This window comes from Cyphomyrmex costatus, unplaced genomic scaffold (genome assembly GCF_001594065.2).
Source record: "Cyphomyrmex costatus isolate MS0001 unplaced genomic scaffold, Ccosl1.0 scaffold193, whole genome shotgun sequence".
Lineage (NCBI taxonomy): Eukaryota > Metazoa > Arthropoda > Insecta > Hymenoptera > Formicidae > Cyphomyrmex > Cyphomyrmex costatus.
In genome coordinates, this window is record NW_017275965.1 from 3,504,738 (window position 1) to 3,523,941 (window position 19,204).

The window sequence follows — 19,204 nt, forward strand, 5'->3', positions numbered from 1 at the left end:
AATTAAAAATTGATGACACTCAAATATAATTATAAATTATTTTATCAACAAAACTTTTAGAAAATGGCTGATTTTCAGTACAAATTTATTCCATTTTGAAATTAAAAATGAGCCTAATAATTTTGACATTTCACAAAAAGTTTCATAATCTTTGTTTCGTAGTACTTAACGATCTTGACCGGACAATATATGTACCTATAGGTGCATATACATATAGGTGCGAAAGTAGTCCGCTTTCCTTGCAAGGGCGACGCATGGGCGGTATGGAAAGGGGAGACGGAGGAATGTGGATTTATTTAAGTCCTTTGCCGTCGGGTTGACAAGAGTAGAGCCGCGTAAACATACTCGTTTCTCCTTGTTCAGTCGTGGCCGTGCAACGTCCCGTGGCGAAGCGAGGCGTCGCGACGCAGCTCGCAAGATCGTTCGTTCGCCGGTGGTTCTCCGCTGGTGAATAGAGGGGACGAAAGGCGTCGCGACGTCGATGGGCACGTTCGAAAAATACCACCGCCCGCGCGCAAAGTGCTCGCAACCAATCGTGGATAACCGGACTGCCTGTGGACCCCGCCCATTGGCCAACGAGCTATCTCGCGATTGCTCCGTTCTACCTGAGTCGCCGCCCATGACATTTGGTGGGGATAGCGGTGCTTTCGGTTTTCCTCGCCAGAGGGGGAGCCGTGACAGAGCGGAGTGGAGAAGCCCGTTGAAGTGGTGTGAGTGGTGCCGAGTCAGTCGCAGACTGGAGTGCCCTGTGAGAGCAGGGGACGGACCGAACGAACGAACGAACTGTGTGTGAGCTCCCTATATCCTAACCGGTCGTGACGCTTCTCGCTCGCCTCTCTGTCCGAATGTCCGTCCCGTTTCTTCGGTACCGTCATCCAGAAACTGCTATCATGTTCCGGTGCTGCGTGCCGTGTCAGCTGTTTTCATGACGCGACGTGTCGCGAGTCGGGAACCGTTCCGTGCCGTAATAAGAAGAGTTGTCCTCGTGCGTCTACACTGACTTCGTCGTTCCTCTACCTTGGAAGGTATCCAGGAACTCAGGATTGAAGTGCGCGTAATCCGTAAAACAGCGCGATGACACTTCGTTGACGTGACGCGTGACTGAGGAAGAAAACGTGCGTCATGAGGCCGACCACGGCCGCCCAGGACTTGAGGGCAGCCTGATGGCACTCCTCGCCGACGAAAGTTCGTCGCGCTCCGTCGTTCCGTTTTGTTTCCCGTATGTCACCACGATATTGCCACGCGTAGAAACTCTGTGAGAGAGAGAGGGAGAGAAAGAGAGAGAGAGAAAGAGAGGGAGAGAGAGGTAGTGTAGTGCGTGCAGATGCGTTTGTGTCCTGATCCTTTTTGGTTCCGCAAAATATCCGGAGAGAAAAAGAGACGGAGAACTGCACGTAGACTCGACGCTCGTAGACTCTAGACATGTCAGCGTACGCGCAATTCGGATACTCGTATCCGTCGGCGTCCCAGGTAAGTCATTAGAGCTATAATATTTAAGTAATATTATATAGAATGGCTCGTGTGAATTGTCATAAGAAAAATGAGTCACTCCGTAATGTAAATAACTCACGGCATTTAAAATTCGCCACTTTCGACTCACACGTGACACTTGGCGCAGCATCGAAGGTCTCAGCAGGGGTCGAATATTTCCATTTCAAGTAATTTTGTGATCGAAAGACGCATGAATATAAAGAAATTTATCATCAGTTTGTTTATCTGTTTAAAATTCAAATTTATTGTCACTTAAAATATCGTTTCCAGTTTTCTTGTGATATCTACCGGTACAGCTTTGTATTCTTCACTTATCGTACATAATACGTCACATAATCGTACACTTTACGTAAGTGACTTACCTCATGCTGAGATCTTGGAACGAGAATCGATCGAGAAGCGGGTTTGACGAAGCGGAATTCCACGACCGGTCGTTGCCAATAATAGCGCACAATTAACATTCGCGCGAGTTCGCTCGAAGAAAGCGAGATCGCCTAGAGGCGCACCTGCCTTCTTCGTAAGTAGCAGGCTAGAGTGTGAAGCTTACAGAACGAACTCGGAGCTCAGCGACGCGACGGCCGTCGCTCACGAGCGTGACACGTCGAAGAAAAGGGTCGCATTCTAATGCTCATTTAGCGCAAATGTAATTCCGTGCTTGATCTCTTTGACACAGCGATTAATGCCAATGCAAGCGGAAAATAAACAGTTGCATCTAATATCAAACAAACCAGAGTTGCATCTCGCATTAAAGAGATCAGAATACTAGAATTCCGTGATATAATAAACTCAAATTTATTAACTCCTTGCGGTACGGATTTCGCGTGAAAAATAATTTCATTGATTAATTGATATTTAACGAATAGTATTCTCACAGAGTTGTCTAGAAAAAAAAACAAAAATATAAATATAAATATCTATAAGAAAAAAATTCTACAACCTTAGTCATAAATATTTCCACAAATTAACATTCCATATTTAATAAAATATAAATTAAAAAGATAGATTTATTAAAAAGTAATATTTTTTTTAGAGAATTTTAATATTTTGGTAGTTTTTACTGCTTCTTTCAATAAAATACGATACATTTAGGGCTTTATATATTTATAGCCAAGGATGTATATAAACAATATACACTTTATAAAATCATATATTAATTAATTTGTTGATTATTATTCGATTAAATCAATTACCTAAGAGAATTAATTAACTATCCCTAATATTCTCACGAAAGAGAATCTATGCAAAAGAGAGTTTCTTATTCGAGTGCGTCGAATCTAATTTCTTTTTCAACGTCGGCATCTCCAATCTAATGAGAGTATGGCATCCGAGCTGCTCTTATGCGGATGATTGACGCACGACTTTCTGAACGGAATAATAATTAAAGAGTCGTACGCTTGCACTGCGTGAGGTTTACTTAATCAACGCGTTACTTAACGTGTGCTTTCTTTCTTCGAGACATACAAAATTAGAGGTCAAACGAACGAGATAAAGTAGAAATTCCGTTTTGAGTAAATAACCTTAAATTAATCAGTACATTAATACGCACTTAAACAAGAAGAAAACATTTTACATTTCCGTTGAATTACAGGCTGACTGCGAATGACAGGAATAGCAAGAAGGCGCTAAACATACAAGAAAAAAATAATTAAAAAGTAGAAATAAATACTTTTGCTCGATTGCTGAACGAAAACAAGTTCTTGATACTAAATAACACTAAATTCCTTTTATTGTATTAATCGGATTTATTCCACTCTTTATAAAAAGCGAATATTCTATAAATATAATTTTAATACGCGCATATTAAATAAAGAACAGATTATACCGTTGAGACAGACAATAAATGTTGTACTCTATTTATAACTTTGTCGTTGACTATTTTTGTGCGAAACAATATATACCGATGTAAGAGATATCCGTAATGTATGTAACCTATTGTGTATTCATCATTGTATTTGCGATTGACGATAAAAAAAGATTGCCAACTAACAAGTTTTACCATGAATAATTATCTAAACATAAATAAGTTGAGAAAATAACGTATATTTTGAAAGCTTACACGAAAAAATACTGCAAGATACTTACATATAATACTATAATATCACAATGCTCGCATAAATTCATGTTTGCAACAATCGCTTGGGGACACAATATTAAAATACGCTGTTGAATATGCGGGGTAACATTAATGTTAACAAAACGTTGGACGATATGGCATTATAAAGATGTATTATGTGTCAGTTGTCGAGTTAAATTAGATAGGCGGTAATTAAGATTCTAATGGGCGGTTCGCAATGAATATTCAGCTGTATGTTTTGCTCCATTTTGAGTTTTTTCTCCGCTTGATTCTGCATATCAAAATTTATCCAGGGAATTTATCAGAAATCGCTCGAACGATTTTACTGATAATTGTTATTTAATTACGTGGAATTAAATATTATATAAAACAAAAATAATTTGAGTTGCGAGCCAAATGCTGCGCCATGAATATCATAGAAAATTGACGATATTATATTAATAGATTGGTATTTTTTTAAAACGACAAAAACGTCGGACTCGAGGCAATTTCCTCTTTTCATACGGTAAAAAAAATTCAAGAATTCAAAAAATTGTAATGAAAGTAGCACGACAAGGATTTTCACTGCAAACTTCTGTCACGGTACTCGAGAGGAAGCGCGCGACTTCCTCGGATATCCCGTTACGAATTATAATTTTGCTTTCCGTAAACGGGACGACACACGCTCGATATGATTACAGAAGCGCGGCGCGGCGCTACATCTATGTTCTCAAAAAAGAGGAGGAGGAGGGGAGGGAAGGGGAAATAAATAATGCTCGATAAAAGCGGCGCGCGCGTGAAACGCACCGAGGGTCGCGCAGGTGCAAGCCAGTGCGTTCCGACTCTTGGCAATAATACGGGTAGGTCTGCCCGCATCGGTCCGCGCCGTAGCCGTGGAGGATCCGCGTTGCAACGTGGAGAGTTGCAAATTGCCATTAATTCGCCGCAACGTCGTTGAAACGCGTATATAGGTATACGTCGAGGTTTACGTATTCCGGACGTGCGGATGCGCCTCCGCCGCTTCCCGGAGGGGAAGAAAAAGTATCGCATCGAGGCCTCCTATCTGCCATAACGAGCTAAGAATTTGCATAATCGCGCTGATGAGCAGCGATGCCTTCACTTCATAAACATCGTTCCTGATTGATTCATTGGGACGTGAAGTAATTTGTGGAGAAACTTCGCTCGCCATGATATTTCGCTACAGCTCGTATCGCGTTATTGCGATACATCATGGCACTTTCGATATCCTGCAAGATATTGCCGAAGTCATGACTTTGTTAAAGTTGCGTTATCGAATGGCAAAACTTAAGCAATACCTGTCGCTTCGATTTCTTAAGATAATTTGCGGATCACACGTTGCTCGTTAACTTATTAATTTTTTTTTTTTACTCTGCACAGCAAAGTATTCCGATACGTATGATGTATACATTTTAGAAATATTTCGAAAAGTTTCTGCCTCTTTTCTCAACGTAAAATTAATATGAATTAACTTCTTAATGTGAAATTAAATGTGGGCTAGAACGTCACGGCGATGAGCCGTTCATTTAATCGCAATCTACATCGTGCAAATGAAGTAAGAGATCCGGTTGCAGTGATTGTACCGTTGGAAACTTCAACGAATGATTAACATGTATATATGAGTAGTAATTATGTATAATTATCTAAATGGCGTTACGAAATTTGTCATGGTTTGCGAACGCGCGTTGCAAGCCGCGAGATAATAACTATCTTGTGCCAATGATTTCTAAGCATATGCGATAATTGATGTTTATACTCTACTTATAACACGACTCACCGTAGATAAGACGGAACGAGTCGTAAAATCTACAATTGTAATTTTAATTGAGGAATTAATTGGACAGATTCGATTAACTAATATACTCTCCAGTGATCTCTTGTCCCCTAAATCATAAATCTCACACACACACACAATCGTTTTTGTGATCTGACTGCATTTTAATGTTGTTTCCTATATATCATATACAACATTAAAATGTATTTACTATAAGTCGCATAAATGATTTAAGTGATCTACATTAATATATCATTCACTTCACGGTTGAATCGTTATATAATTATTATAATTGGAAAAAAAGTATCAGGATAAAGAAGTAAAAAGATGATAAGAATCACAATTTGTTTCATTCAATTCCGTTTTTCGTCGGAAGGAGAAGCTACGTGTCTCCGTATTCTAATGATCGCGCTTACCAAAAGGGTTAAACTTTTGAGTTCTGGTCGCTACCGCGTCCCGTCATTCAACACCATCGCTCTATCTACGCTCGAGCATCGTGCTCTGTTCGCTAACAATAAGTTACACTACCGTGATGGCAATAATGGGAATCGTGCAACGCGGTATATCGTGCTCCGCGGCATATAATTACGACCGTCGACACGGAAGCACCTCGGTATCCGCGATATCGATTTTCAGGATCGTGGCCTATACACACTCTCTCTCTCTCTCTCTCTCTCTCTTTTTCTCTCTCTTCGTCTATCTCGCTTTCATTCACGCCGCCCACTTTTTGCGCTGTTCGCGGCCATTGTTATCGCGAGGGAATCGACGCGAACCCTTGGCAGAGGAGTGACGCGAGAGATCGACGAGCTGGCTCAACTGCAAATGCGAGCGCTTTGCTAATCCTCGCCACTCCTCTTGTCTTCGTGAACCGGTAATTAAACGATATCCGAGTATTGAGTTATAGTGGTAACGCAATAGTGATAAGTGAGAGAGATGTACTATACGTGACGAAAGGATTAAATTAAAGGAGAGAGAGAGAGAATTAGTCTAAAAAAATAGTTGTAATAGCTTAAAGAGAGAATACATTATAAATATTTGACTTTTCTTTACCCCGCGCTGCACGGATTTTTTTTCTCGGTCATTATTTATCGGTTAATTATAATTTATTAAAGATACACCGTCGATTCGTGCGGAACTTTTATTCCTCCAATAGCGCGTACCTTTAATGATATACAAATTGCCGCGCCCGTGTAATTACAGAGTAAAACTACAACTTTGTTGGTCGGCTCCGTATCGGTTACAATAATGCCCGGCGAGATATTAGCCTTTCATTTTATGCTCTTCTCACGATCGCATGTCTGAAAAGAGAATTTCGAGGCCCCGCTTACTTCGTTAACTCGCATTATTATGCCGTCGTTATCCGGTTATACTTTGTTATTACGCGCTGTTTATCTCGTATCACGCGGGATTTGGCAGCGGCATGAAAACACCGTCGCCCGATGATTGACGGAATCGGCAATTACGCCACAAATTCTCGCACGTACTTGCCGAACGGTCTCGGTTGTGTGTCTCGCCTTTACACGCACGTCGCGCGGAAACCGGTTGCCAGTTTAAAGGTGCACGTGTCTCATCCGCATAGGAACGGCCTCGTTTCGCGCGCGCGCGCGCGCGCACGCTCGCGCGAATTCATCACTCTCTTTTTTCGCGGATTTCGGAAGGGTCGACAGGACGAAAATCGCCGATTGTGAACTGGAAGGAGTGCGGCTCCTACAGAGAAACATATACATATACACTGAACAGACTTTGGTTACATTAATTGGAATTCTGATTGAAAATGAACGAATAAGAATTTTCTGCTGAAATTTATTATAATTTTAATTGAGATCTTAAGAAGAGAATCTTCTGATACGTACGATTTCAACCAAAAATTCTCAATATACGTAAAAAGGATCTTTAAATCGTTTGCTTTTATATAGCAATCTCGTAAAGAGGATAATTTTAAAATAAACGGTAAATAATTAAATATTATTTAGAATTGTGGAAGAAAAATGTGATTTGTCATAATTTGCGCAACACGCGAGCGACATTTGACGTCCCCTCAGTCGATTTAAATCAAGCGGACTGGAGCGCAGCTCGTACGAATTTCTCCCGGTGTCGATAAACGCTTCAACGAGCCGCGTAAAAATACCCCGAGTCGTCCACGGTACTCGACGTTCGCGCCTTCTTAACGTCGAGTTACCGCCACTTTAACAGAGTCTTTAACGCTTCAAATAGATCTCGCCGCCCTCCGACAGGCGTCCTCCTCCGCGCGCGCGGTGACGTTTTTAAAGCCACGCTCGCAGAACTCGTCTCGTTGTCTGCCGCGTCTCTCTCTCTCGGAGACAGACGTAATTAACGTGAAACTGCCGCGTCCGCGTTCGCGCTCATTTAATGTCCGCGACTTTCGTGATAATTCGTTTTCTGCACGGCACATTGAGCTTACTAACTAACAATTCGTTCGAATTTGTAAATCTTTATATTGTCCATCATCTGTCACATAAGTGTATCGTATTGCAGAGCTACACTCTAAAAAATGTCAGATTTAACACTCTGCTGTGGATTAGAGACCTTCGAGTAAGAGATATTCAAATGTCGAATGTTTGCAAGAACATGGCAATCTCCATGATGTGTCCATATGTTCGTGATATTTGTACGTATGTAAACACATGCAAACATACCATGTCTTCCTACTGTGAGTAGGTAAAATATTTCGGTTGTGTGTGTATCATTGGTGCCGCCATATTCTTACATCGACACCGTCAACCAATCCCGTCGCAGCCTCCTTTTGCGTATCTCTGACTTGAGGATCTTTAGTGTGAATTTAATATACGTGCGGTGTCTATATAATTCTCACTGTGTGGCGTTAATATTAACACCAACATGGTGTGGATTTCAAGTCTCTGGTGTTTATATCAACACCATCATTGTGTCGATTTAAAACCCATAGTATTAAATCATCATATCGGTGTTATTATTAATACCAACACAGTGAGAATTATATGTATGACACCGCTATTTTTTAAAGTGTAGATTTTTTTAGATACACATTGTGTTAGAATTTCCTTCACATTTTTTCAATTTACAAATTTAGATTTGAAGTAATTTAATATAGTTACTGCTATCGAGTGGAAATAGGAAAAAAGAATAATTAATTACGTCATGTCTCTCAAGTAGTTGGTTTCAAATGCCGTCCTTTTCCGTTTTTCGTGACTGTAGATTTTCCGATGAGACAGCCGAAATCGCGTGGCATTCTGTTAAATTTTAATTGAAGATCCCATCTGTCTGCACGTTATAAAAGTCGCCATGGTGGCTAATTTGTCGAGAGGAAGGGGCCCGTAATGCCGTTGTCGTACAAGAGGTCTAAGAAGGTGGAGAGGACGAAGGGAGAGTCAAGATTCTTGCCTGCTTTCGTGATGGTTGTGATTCCGGTGAAGAGAAAAAGATACATGATGGCGTGACATGAAAGAGAGAAAGAAAGAGAGAAGCTGCGGCGTGAGGAAGAAGTGGTCTCTGAGGGAAGGAAGGCAAGCAGAAAAGATAAGCCGCACAACTCAACCTTTCCTGTCGCCATCTTTTCAGTATAAACTGCGTCCACGTAATTGATGGCTGCCAGTCCGTCGTAATAAATTTACGAACGTTCGTCTTTTAAGAACCCAACTGAAAATAATATGATTCGAGCCAAAATTGGTTGGCGAAACATTGGTTGAAAGACATAAATCTAAAATTACTTCAAATGAAAAGAAAAATAAGTTCCTATATTTACTGCAATTTTGTATCGCAATTCATTAACACTACAATATTTTATTTTCTTACTCACTAAAAGGAACAAGCAAATAAATTACTAAGGAAAAATGGTGATGAAAAGTCAAATATTTTATCAGTGTAAATACGTAATTATTGAAAAGTCAAAATATTTCAAAATCTATTAAACAAAAAATATTATATAATATTGATCTAATAAAATAGAAACAGTCAATAATAATTCTCAATATCTACTTCCAGTATTAATAGATTAGACAAGTATTTAGTAGTTGATTAGAAACATAACTCGACGTTACGTGTCAATTATTTTCTCGTAAATGCTGTCGATGACACATGATTAACTCAAGCACTATATAGTTTCACTCGGACAAATGTAATCCTGTTTATACAGGCCGATATATTGTAACGATATACGTAGGAGGTCTGTTTCTTAGAGGATTTCGGCTTCTCTGGGTTTTCATTCAGTCCCCTTGGTTCGCACGTGTGGATGGTCATGCGTATTCACAAAGGGTGCTTTCCATTTGGTGACAAGTCAACACAAACGTCGTTCTATCTTTGTTATTTCACTGAATGCCAAAAAAAGATAGAATGATACTTGCATCACTAAATGAAAAGCATCCACAGTCGCATACAATGTAAACTCGCAGTGATACAATTTTTATATATTAAAGATATAAACTGTTAAACGGTTAAATGAGAGTAGGAATATGTGAGGAAAATTAAATAAAACAATTTCAAACTATAGTAAAGTTTCGATAGGCGTGCAAATTAATTAATTAACAAGGAAGCAGTTTGCACGTAATATATTTCGTTGTAAAACTTTTTACAGCGCGAGTGTAGTAAAATAAAAACTTTTGAACTCAACTTTTCATCGATTGTGTCGCTCTGTCGCTACAAAAATCGCTACTTAAGTTATACATGGTGAAAGCTGCAAGTGAGAATGCTTTCTATCTTGACAAAGTGACGAATCTTGTCAATTTCGCAAGGTATTATATTGGTGGACTATCTCTCGATTAATCATCGTGATAGGTGACACTGACTTATTATTCTTAGAAGATGCCGCTCATTTCAGGTATTTTCTTTTTCTTTTGCGATAATGAAAATTATCGATCATGCGATGATAACAATTTAACGTACGCCATTTGTACGATCGATTTAAGCACGATTTAAATAAAAAAAACCGTTTAAATTGAAAACAACATTTTATATTTCGTATTAAAAATGTAAAATTTATTAGCACTGTTCATCTACATGCATACTTTTATTTCTGTTTCTAAATGTAATATATTTATGACGAAGTTTCTCTGTGTGTTGAATTATTCGATTTAAATTTGAGAAAAATTGAACGTATCAACGATTACTCGTTTAACCGTCATTTACAAATTTCAAGAAACTTTGGCGACATAGCTTTCCACACGTAAAAATTAACGTTAGATCGCGGCCAAGCGAGACGGCATAATGCACACCGCTCTATAGAAATTATGCCGATAATAGCCGCCATTTTCCAGACATCAAATAAGCGAGCTTTCGCCACTCGTACCTTTTTTCATAAGAAGTAGAAACTTACTTGAGCAGCGATACTAACCGCAAATATCAAGCAGTAAAGGAATCTAAGTATTCTTGCTGTTTAAGTCTTTTCGCGGATGTTATTATACAAACCACAAATATGAAGAAATAAAAGAATTCAAGAGTATTTTTGCTTTCTCTAGACAATTTTACGGATAAATACAACCAGTATAGTGCACTCACGTGTTTATAAAATATATATATTCTTGGAATTATTTTCTCGTCACGTATTAGCAATTATTTAAAAAAAACTACTATGCTAAAACTACTATTATACTAGTAGTATACAGACCTGAAGAGAAAATTCTGATAGCGCTCGTATCAGGATTCGTACAAAATCCGACACGTTTGGTTACTCGAGGGGTTGCCAACGAGCGCGTTGCGAAACGATCGGTGACAAGGTGGAGCATAAGAAGCAGAGGTGGGATAGGACCATATCACGGCGACTCTTCCTGCGCCACGAGATCCGAAGGGTTTTCGTGCCGGCGGCTGCTGCGGGGGTGAAAGTGGGGTCTTAAAAGGTTCCGGTGGGAAACCCAGCAGGGCGTGAATGGCTCCAGACACGCTGGAGGTGCCCGGAACGTTTCGTTAGAAGCAAGGAGAAAAAGAGCGGGAGAGAGACGAGGGCCGAGAGAGGGAGAGACTACGAGTGCACATAGACACACACACGTGTCGCGTGTTGTTATGCGTGAACGGGAACACACGTGCGCGCGCGCATAGCGTGTCCCCGAAGTCCGCCGCCACATCGCCGTTACACCACCACCACCACTATTATACCACCACGACGAAAGTGCGCGGGGTCTTTGTTCACGAAAGTTCGGTTTACCTCGTTCTTTCGGTAGTTTCGCTGCGGATCCCGCGATGCGACGCGCCACGCCGTCCCTTTCGCCCCCTTCTATTTTTGCAACGGCGTGGATTCCCGTGATATTTCTTGTGAAAATACGCGAGCGTATTGACGCACGCTCACGGAAAATCGATGAGCACAAGATTGTAAACAGCGCGCGTGAGCCGGAAATCGCTCAATGTTGCGGAAGCGACTTCTCGAATTTTCTCACGAAGATAGTTATGCAGATGGTTCATTGTAGATCGAGATAATTATGGAAATCATTGAAACCGCGTAATTCGAGGCATAAACAGGGCAGCCGAATGCTATATCGAGCATCTTTGTAAATTCCTTTATACGTTTTTCAGAAAAAAAAGTCTCTAGGTAGAAGTCTTAGTATTGTTTTCCATACACGATGTAACACAGTGAATTATTTCATGTTTAACATTGGCAAACAACAAGGATGTATTGATTTACTGTGTTACACTGCATCATCTGTGTTGCTTCCTGGAAAGCACTCTATCGTAAGTCAGCATGATCTTGGATGTTTTCCAGCCAGAAGGACACATTGTAATAATACGACGAATCATTTCACTGTTACATTGTATTCTTGTTTAACATTGGCAAACAACAAGAATGTAATGATTCACTGTGTTACACTCTATTCTTGGAAAATGCTCCTATTTGTCATTTGCAAGTTTACTTATAAGTGACAAAGGAAGTCATGATGATGTCGTACCCCAGCGAACAGCTGTTATTTATCGTTATTTTGACACTATTTTGACGTTAAAGACATCAAAATGATGATAAATAACGTCAGCTTGTTTGCCGGGTTAGTATCATTTAGATTCTGTACCTATTCCTAGCTGACTTCACACAACTATATCCAATAATCTTTATTCTTGTATTCGGTTGATCTTTCGAGCAAACAGAGGAGATCGCAGTGAATCGCGTCCCCCGCGCTATCGCTTAACGACCGAGACACACTAGTTATGTATTTTATCGTGCGAGAAACGTAGAGATTTCCATCGGTGTATGATATATAAAAACTTGGCCGCGCGCGAGTCACCATATTTTTGTAAACGCGCTGACTTTGAAATTGATAAGCGGCGCCGCGCCGGGGCTTTTAATAATTCACGAGAGAGGTGAAACGCTAAAACGCGAAGGAGAATCGTTTGCGGGAATAAAGTTCTCGTCGATTCTATTCGTCACGCGCGCGCCGCAACGATCCGTGGGCGTTTTCGTGGGTGATTTCGACACGGTCTACGAATAGAAAGGTATATACATACGAGGGAGAGAGTGTGTCGTTTTCCGGGCTCTCTCCTTCGCTCTTCCGTATGTAACGGAATGCGGGAGAGCTGTCGGAGAGAAGGCTTTATCAACGTAGATATACAACCTGACTCGTCGCGGCGCGGCTCTCGAGTCTCCCGTCCTCTCGAAATAACTCCGCGCCCTTGCCATATTAATTACCGGGATTCATTCCGTTCTCATTTACAATGGGCTAATTTAGCGGGAGGCAACCTCGACGCGATCCCCTACGAGCACGCACACGAGAGTGACGTCTCTTTCTGTTTATACGAGCTTAACAAAGCTATTAATCGTGGGAGGAATAATCGTTCTCCGTTAGATACTGAGATTGTTTCGATAAAACTTATTAGATGTATTCATCATGAAATATATATCTTGTGCTTTTTTACATAATATATTCTTATGCGTTTGTAAACATAAAGGCGACGGTTATCGAAGGTTCATCGATAGAATTTTCACACAAAGAAGAAGAAAAAAACCGTAAAATCTCAGGTAGAATCTTTTTCTCGCCATCCACCTTGGCAAAAGAAAGGCACCATTATCGATATCTGTGAATACTGGATTTTTTAAGGTCGCTGACGTAAATTAGCTAAAAAAAGAAGGCACTGTTGATACTGGCAAAAAAAATAAATCTTTTGCGTTTTTTTTTAGCCATATGTACACATGTAGTACATATGTATGTCCTTATCATGACAATGCATATATGCTTTCTAACAGCTATTTTATGTGTCATTTATATGTATCTACGTAGAAAACTAATGAATGTGAAATGAATCTCTGTGTAGAAGACGAGGTTTCTATGTCCGCGCGAATATCAAAGTCAGCTTGAGACAAGTTAGAAAAACTAATTCCTAATTTTACAAGGAAATGTATGGAACCTCTTCGCATCGTGCATGCGCGCAATTATACTATGTTAATGACGTATTTTTCCTTTTGTTTTTCAGCTCCTGGTGAGTGGCGGGCAACCGACAACGGCGACATCGCCGGCGATGTCGGGGGGTGCGTTGAGCCCGGGTGCTCTATCGCCTTCGTCGACGGCGACAACGACGACGGGGGTCGGGCCCGCAGGTACCGGCGGTGCTACGACCCCCGTGGGTGGTGCCGCCACCGGACCTGGTTGCTGTGAGAATGGTAGACCCATGATGACGGACCCTGTGACGGGGCAAACGGTGTGCAGCTGCCAATACGACAACGCCGCGCGATTTGCGTTGAGCACTTATCCTCGGCTACCCACCGCGACTTCCTACTCCTCCTACCCCACGCCGACACCCTCCACCACCGACCAAGGCCCTTATCCTAGTATCGGCATGGATAGTTCTGCGTTTTACTCGCCATTGGTAAGTTCTCTTTCATTTATCACACGTGACGTCAATGTTAAAATTACTGTTGAATGATTTTATTTTTTAGCGGGTGTATCTCAGAAGTCATTATAATCAATTGTTAATATTCCAGATACAAAACATTATATAAGTACATTATATACAGATGAACATATTGTTCCCTTACTTCAAAAATAAGTATTTAGCACAACTCAAGCGAAACTAGGTTTCTCCGAAAAGGAGAATATAATTATTTTAGAACTTAACAAAAATTATTGACTAATCAAATAATATGTAGCGAAAAGATTCTTAACGTGATCAATTTTTATTATTTCCATTTCAGTCTTTTAAAAAAATCTTCTTGAGCTTGAGTTATGACAGTTTTTGTATAATTTTTTATAAAAAATTAGTTTATTTTTTATTATTGATGGATATTTACTTAACTTTTATAGTAATAACTCGAAAATCACATTTTTTTTATTTAAATTATTTTTGAAATGCAGGGAATAATACAATTAATATAATGTAATATAAGTCTTTTTTGAACATTAATAATTACTTTTTCAATGGTTTTAAGTAAAAACTATTAATATGAAAGAGATTAAATAAGATTTATAGTTATTATTAACAGTTCAGGAAATTAATTAAGGTTTTATTCCATCTCAAAATAAATTATGTTTTTCAAGAATCAAAACTTCCTCGACTTTTTTCGTAGTCTTAAATTTGCTACAACATTAAAATTACATCATAAGTTTCGTGTTACCTATGAAAGATCGTCTCGTGCTTTGCAACGTGTAACGCGGCCATTGCCGGATGCAGATTGATCGATTCGTCGTTCTAGACGTGCCGGGCGATTATTGCTTCTCCAGTATTAACTTAAGACGGATTAGCACGTGGTGTTGCCGCGAATTAGCTTGGAATCCCGGCGACGAAACCCTCTCTCTCGAACGTCGAGATCGTGCGGCCCCTTCGATTGCCCCGCGCTTAGGAATTCGTGCATCTTCGCAGACTGGATACGGCCGGTACCGGCTGCGTCGAATTATTCACTCGTCCCTTTCTCGAGAAGCGGCCGATAATCTCGTTTAAGTTTCGATTCGCGGAAGGCAAAGTTGCTCGTTATGTTCTCAAGGGGCTGCCGGTGACGAATTCGCGCGCATATGTCACCAGGGAATCCTCCTCGACCGTACTTCGGTCCCAGGGAAGCCAGGAATCTAGAGAAACGCGCGTCAAACCAGTTTCGGACAATCTAAAATTCACCACTGAATTTTATCTGTAATTTATAATATAAAATATTGGAAATATTTTCTGCGGATCGGAATTATGTCTGTAAAATTAATTGCTACTCCACTTTAAAATAAAAATCGTATTTTGCATAAAATCGATGCAAGATAAACGATACCAATAATACAATCTGGTTTTTCTCGTGTATTTTGCGATTTAGAAGATCGCATGAATGCATTACATTCACACTGATAAGCACCTTTCGGATTGAAAGAAAGCGTAGTGGCCAATTAAATTTGAATTTATCGGACGATTATACTAATTGGCTGCTTTTAGGCGGCATTGTCGATTAATGTATTCCTCGCGCGGCCAATGGCCCGAGACAAAAATAGAGTTGCTATGGAGAAGAAAATCTAGGAAAAAGGAATCGCTACGATAGCTAATAATGTAGTCGGAAATTGCTCCGTTTTACGCTGCGATTCGATGGCGCGGAGATTTATATATCCGCCACGATTCATTGCACGTAATTTGTAGACAGGAGTTTATCTCGAGTGAAATTCAGCGAATGCATTTACCATCCACAAGACACTTCTCATTTTTCATACGCAATTAGCGGCGTAAATTTGCAGACGCAATTTTCTAAATCGCGTGTAAGCAACGATTTCTCATCGGTATAACTCGGTTGGACTAACGTGTTATGCATTTACCGTAGATGGAAACGTCATAATTTTGTAAAAAGGTAAAAAAAAAAAAAGGTACTTGTCAAGAGAATACTGTTTTCACGTAAAAACGCAATTATCGTTAAAATCAACTTTTAATAACGACATTATGTGCGGCATAATCAATCTGTAACGGCAATTTCTATAATGGCACGAGACGGCGTGCCATTGACGTGTGCCGTAAATGTGTCATTATCTTCTATAATCAGATAATACGTGCAGCTATCTCTACAATATATTTTCATTTTCACGAGTCGTTATGTTTGTACGACTGAAAAAGCCATCGACTTTTTGATGTTGCCGCGTAATCAGTGCATGCTCTGGACAGATAAACATTGATACGACACAGGCCCTTATCTAAACAGCAGAGCGCGCGTCAATCACGCGATGTGTCCTGTGATTTTGTATTCTTGTATCGTATCGAATATCGATTTCGTATACTTATTTTGCAAATTTATTGACACACTGCGCCGATTACACATTGCCGAGTACCTATAATCTAACATTTAAATTTTAAAATATAAATATTCGGAATTTACTCAACAGCATTTTTCCATGTCATTTTACAGTTAGTTTCACGTGATAATAATATCACGATAATATACTTAATTAAACACGTCTGTCTGGTAGCTTGCATATTCGCGCAAGCTCGATACTCCGCAGATCTATCATTAGATCTGAATATTTGACGCGGAATCAGCATAAAAACTAAGAGAGAGACTGTCTATTCTAATAATACCGATTTGTAGTGACGTAATAAAATAATATATGTACAGTCAGAAAACATGAGTAAATTGCAATTAAAATAGTAAATATGTGCGTTTACTATTTTAATTGCACTTAACTCATTCTTTCTGATCTAACTGTGTACATGTATATTATTATAGATATTATTACGTCACTACGTTTAATAGATGCATACATTTACTGTTTTAATTGCAATTAATTCATATTTTCTAACGTAGCTATATCATTAGAGACGTTATGACGTCACTAATGGAATCGGTCTCATTACAATCGTATATTACATTCTCTCAGTTTTTGCTGATCTCGCGACAAATATTCAAATAATCTATAATGATAGATCTACTGCCGAGCTAGCGCGTGTTTGCAATCTGTCAGGCATGTTTAAACATGTATTTAATTACACATCTCTTTTGAAATATCATTATTGATATATCAAACATGAAAATGCCTTTGGAATGCTTTTTTCTGAGGTAGAAGGCCATCTCTCGACATTTTTTCCCCTTTTCCATTCATAAATGAAATTCCCGCACAAAAATATATTCCACATATATGACATTTGCGAATCCCGCTTATCGTGAGGATGCGCTAAGCGAGATTGTCTCTGTCAAACGAATCGGCGATGAAGGAAGGGAAGAGGCGGACACCGAAAGGACGGGAAGTAGGGAGAGGAGAGTGCTCTCATCGCTCTCGCGAACGAGTTTATAGAATCAATACGCTGGATGCCATGAAACAGGGACGGGAGCCATGGGGGATACCGCGGCGGCGGCGGGAGTGCGCGAACGCGAGGAAGGATGAGAGGAGGACGTAACTGTGCGAGATAGGGGAGCAATGGTAGACGGAAAAGCTCTTCTCATCAGCCGACGGATTCGTCTTATTTCGCGTAGTGACTATGTCGACACACGTAACGGATTCCGAGATTCCCTCTGACGACGTTTTCTTCGGGAATTCCGTCGCACACGGCGCTTTATGCTTTCAACCTTAATTCTCTTGATGTTTTGCGTTTTATTCGCATTGCTTGCGATATGTACAATATAATTCTACTTCAGACGTTGTCTTGACACAGTAAAAATTGTGTAATGCATGTATCGTTAATATTGCATGAGAGATCCTACGATAGATTTATCTTATCTAAGATATATATTTTTTTATACGCTGAAAGAAAGTCTTGTTGCATTAATTGGAATTCAGGTAGATTCAATCAAAAGGGTACAAAATCACACGGACACTTATAGTTCAATTTATCGAATCTTCCAGTCGAGATAATCAAAAATTCAATTACAATAATCAGAATTCATATGATTAGAATTCGTTTTTGTTTGTACTTCTTGTTGGTATAACTAGAACATTTTTTCATGTAAATTCAATCTAAATAGTTTTCTAACAGTCAAGGTTATGAATAATTAGCAAATACTAATTAGATCTCGTGCTGCGATCTCAAGACTCGGAAATTTGTAGAAGAGAAAAAGAAATAGCAAACTGTATTCCTTTCGTAGAACACTCTGCAAAGGACAGACATTTTTCATATAATACGCATAAAACCAGTAACATGAAAATAAGAACAGCAAATAGAATATTTTTTTTCTTTTGAAACTCGTTTTAGCGAAGTATCAAGTTATTTGATTAATAACGAAAATGCTTACTACTTTGTAATATTAATTATGCGTTTATTAATAGGATATTGATAATAACACGATGCCTCATGCATACGAAACTTGGATATTCATCCAACAGTATCAGTATCTATCAACAGCAGTATTCCGTGGTTGTGGAGAAGCACACGTATCTGCCGCAATACGAAAGTCGTAATGTTTCGATCCGTGATATCGTGGGTTATTTTACGGCCCATTGAAAAGCGTAACACGCGTAGCTTTCTTAATCGTAGATTGTTACGCTTTTATAATTGGCACTTAAACGCGACTGGCGTGCAATATTGCCATGTGCAGCGTGCGTTTAGTTGCGCGCGTGTACATCAGCGAGGAATAATATTGGTAACTGCGTAAAATTATTATTGCAGAATCCTCTCATCTTTACAAATTTACCAATTCATGCGTACAATTTCGGCTAATGATAATTTCTTTAGCATCCCATAATTCTCAATATCAGAATTCATTCATCAATTATACTCATAGTTTTTCTGTGAAAATTTCCTATAAACAATTTTTTACTGTGTGTTGAAGAAGTATTGACAGTATTTGTATATACGTGTACATATAATAGATAAGAATCATAGATGTTTGTGTTTTTACTCTATCATTCTACACGCGGACAGTCGATCGCGTGGGTGAGTTCCACTGTAATTGAGACTGATGAGCTGAAGGACGAAGGGATGCTCCCTCGTGCCTATTGGTTTAGTCGTGGCGAAACCCCAAGAATGCTATTTGTCGCGCAAGACGGTGGGACGCGCGGATGTCATAGTTTTGCATC

At 39.7% G+C, this 19,204-nt stretch overlaps 1 protein-coding gene across 1 annotated transcript in view; it reads left to right on the top strand.

Annotated features, from left to right (window-relative positions):
- Positions 1–19,204, top strand: part of LOC108772809 (homeobox protein araucan) — a 64,502-nt gene that overhangs the window by 21,682 nt on the left and 23,616 nt on the right. The window contains exon 2 of the mRNA XM_018538437.1: positions 13,719–14,111. Within this exon, the coding sequence (XP_018393939.1) occupies positions 13,719–14,111 (393 nt within the window). The remainder of the gene's footprint in view (positions 1–13,718; positions 14,112–19,204) is intronic.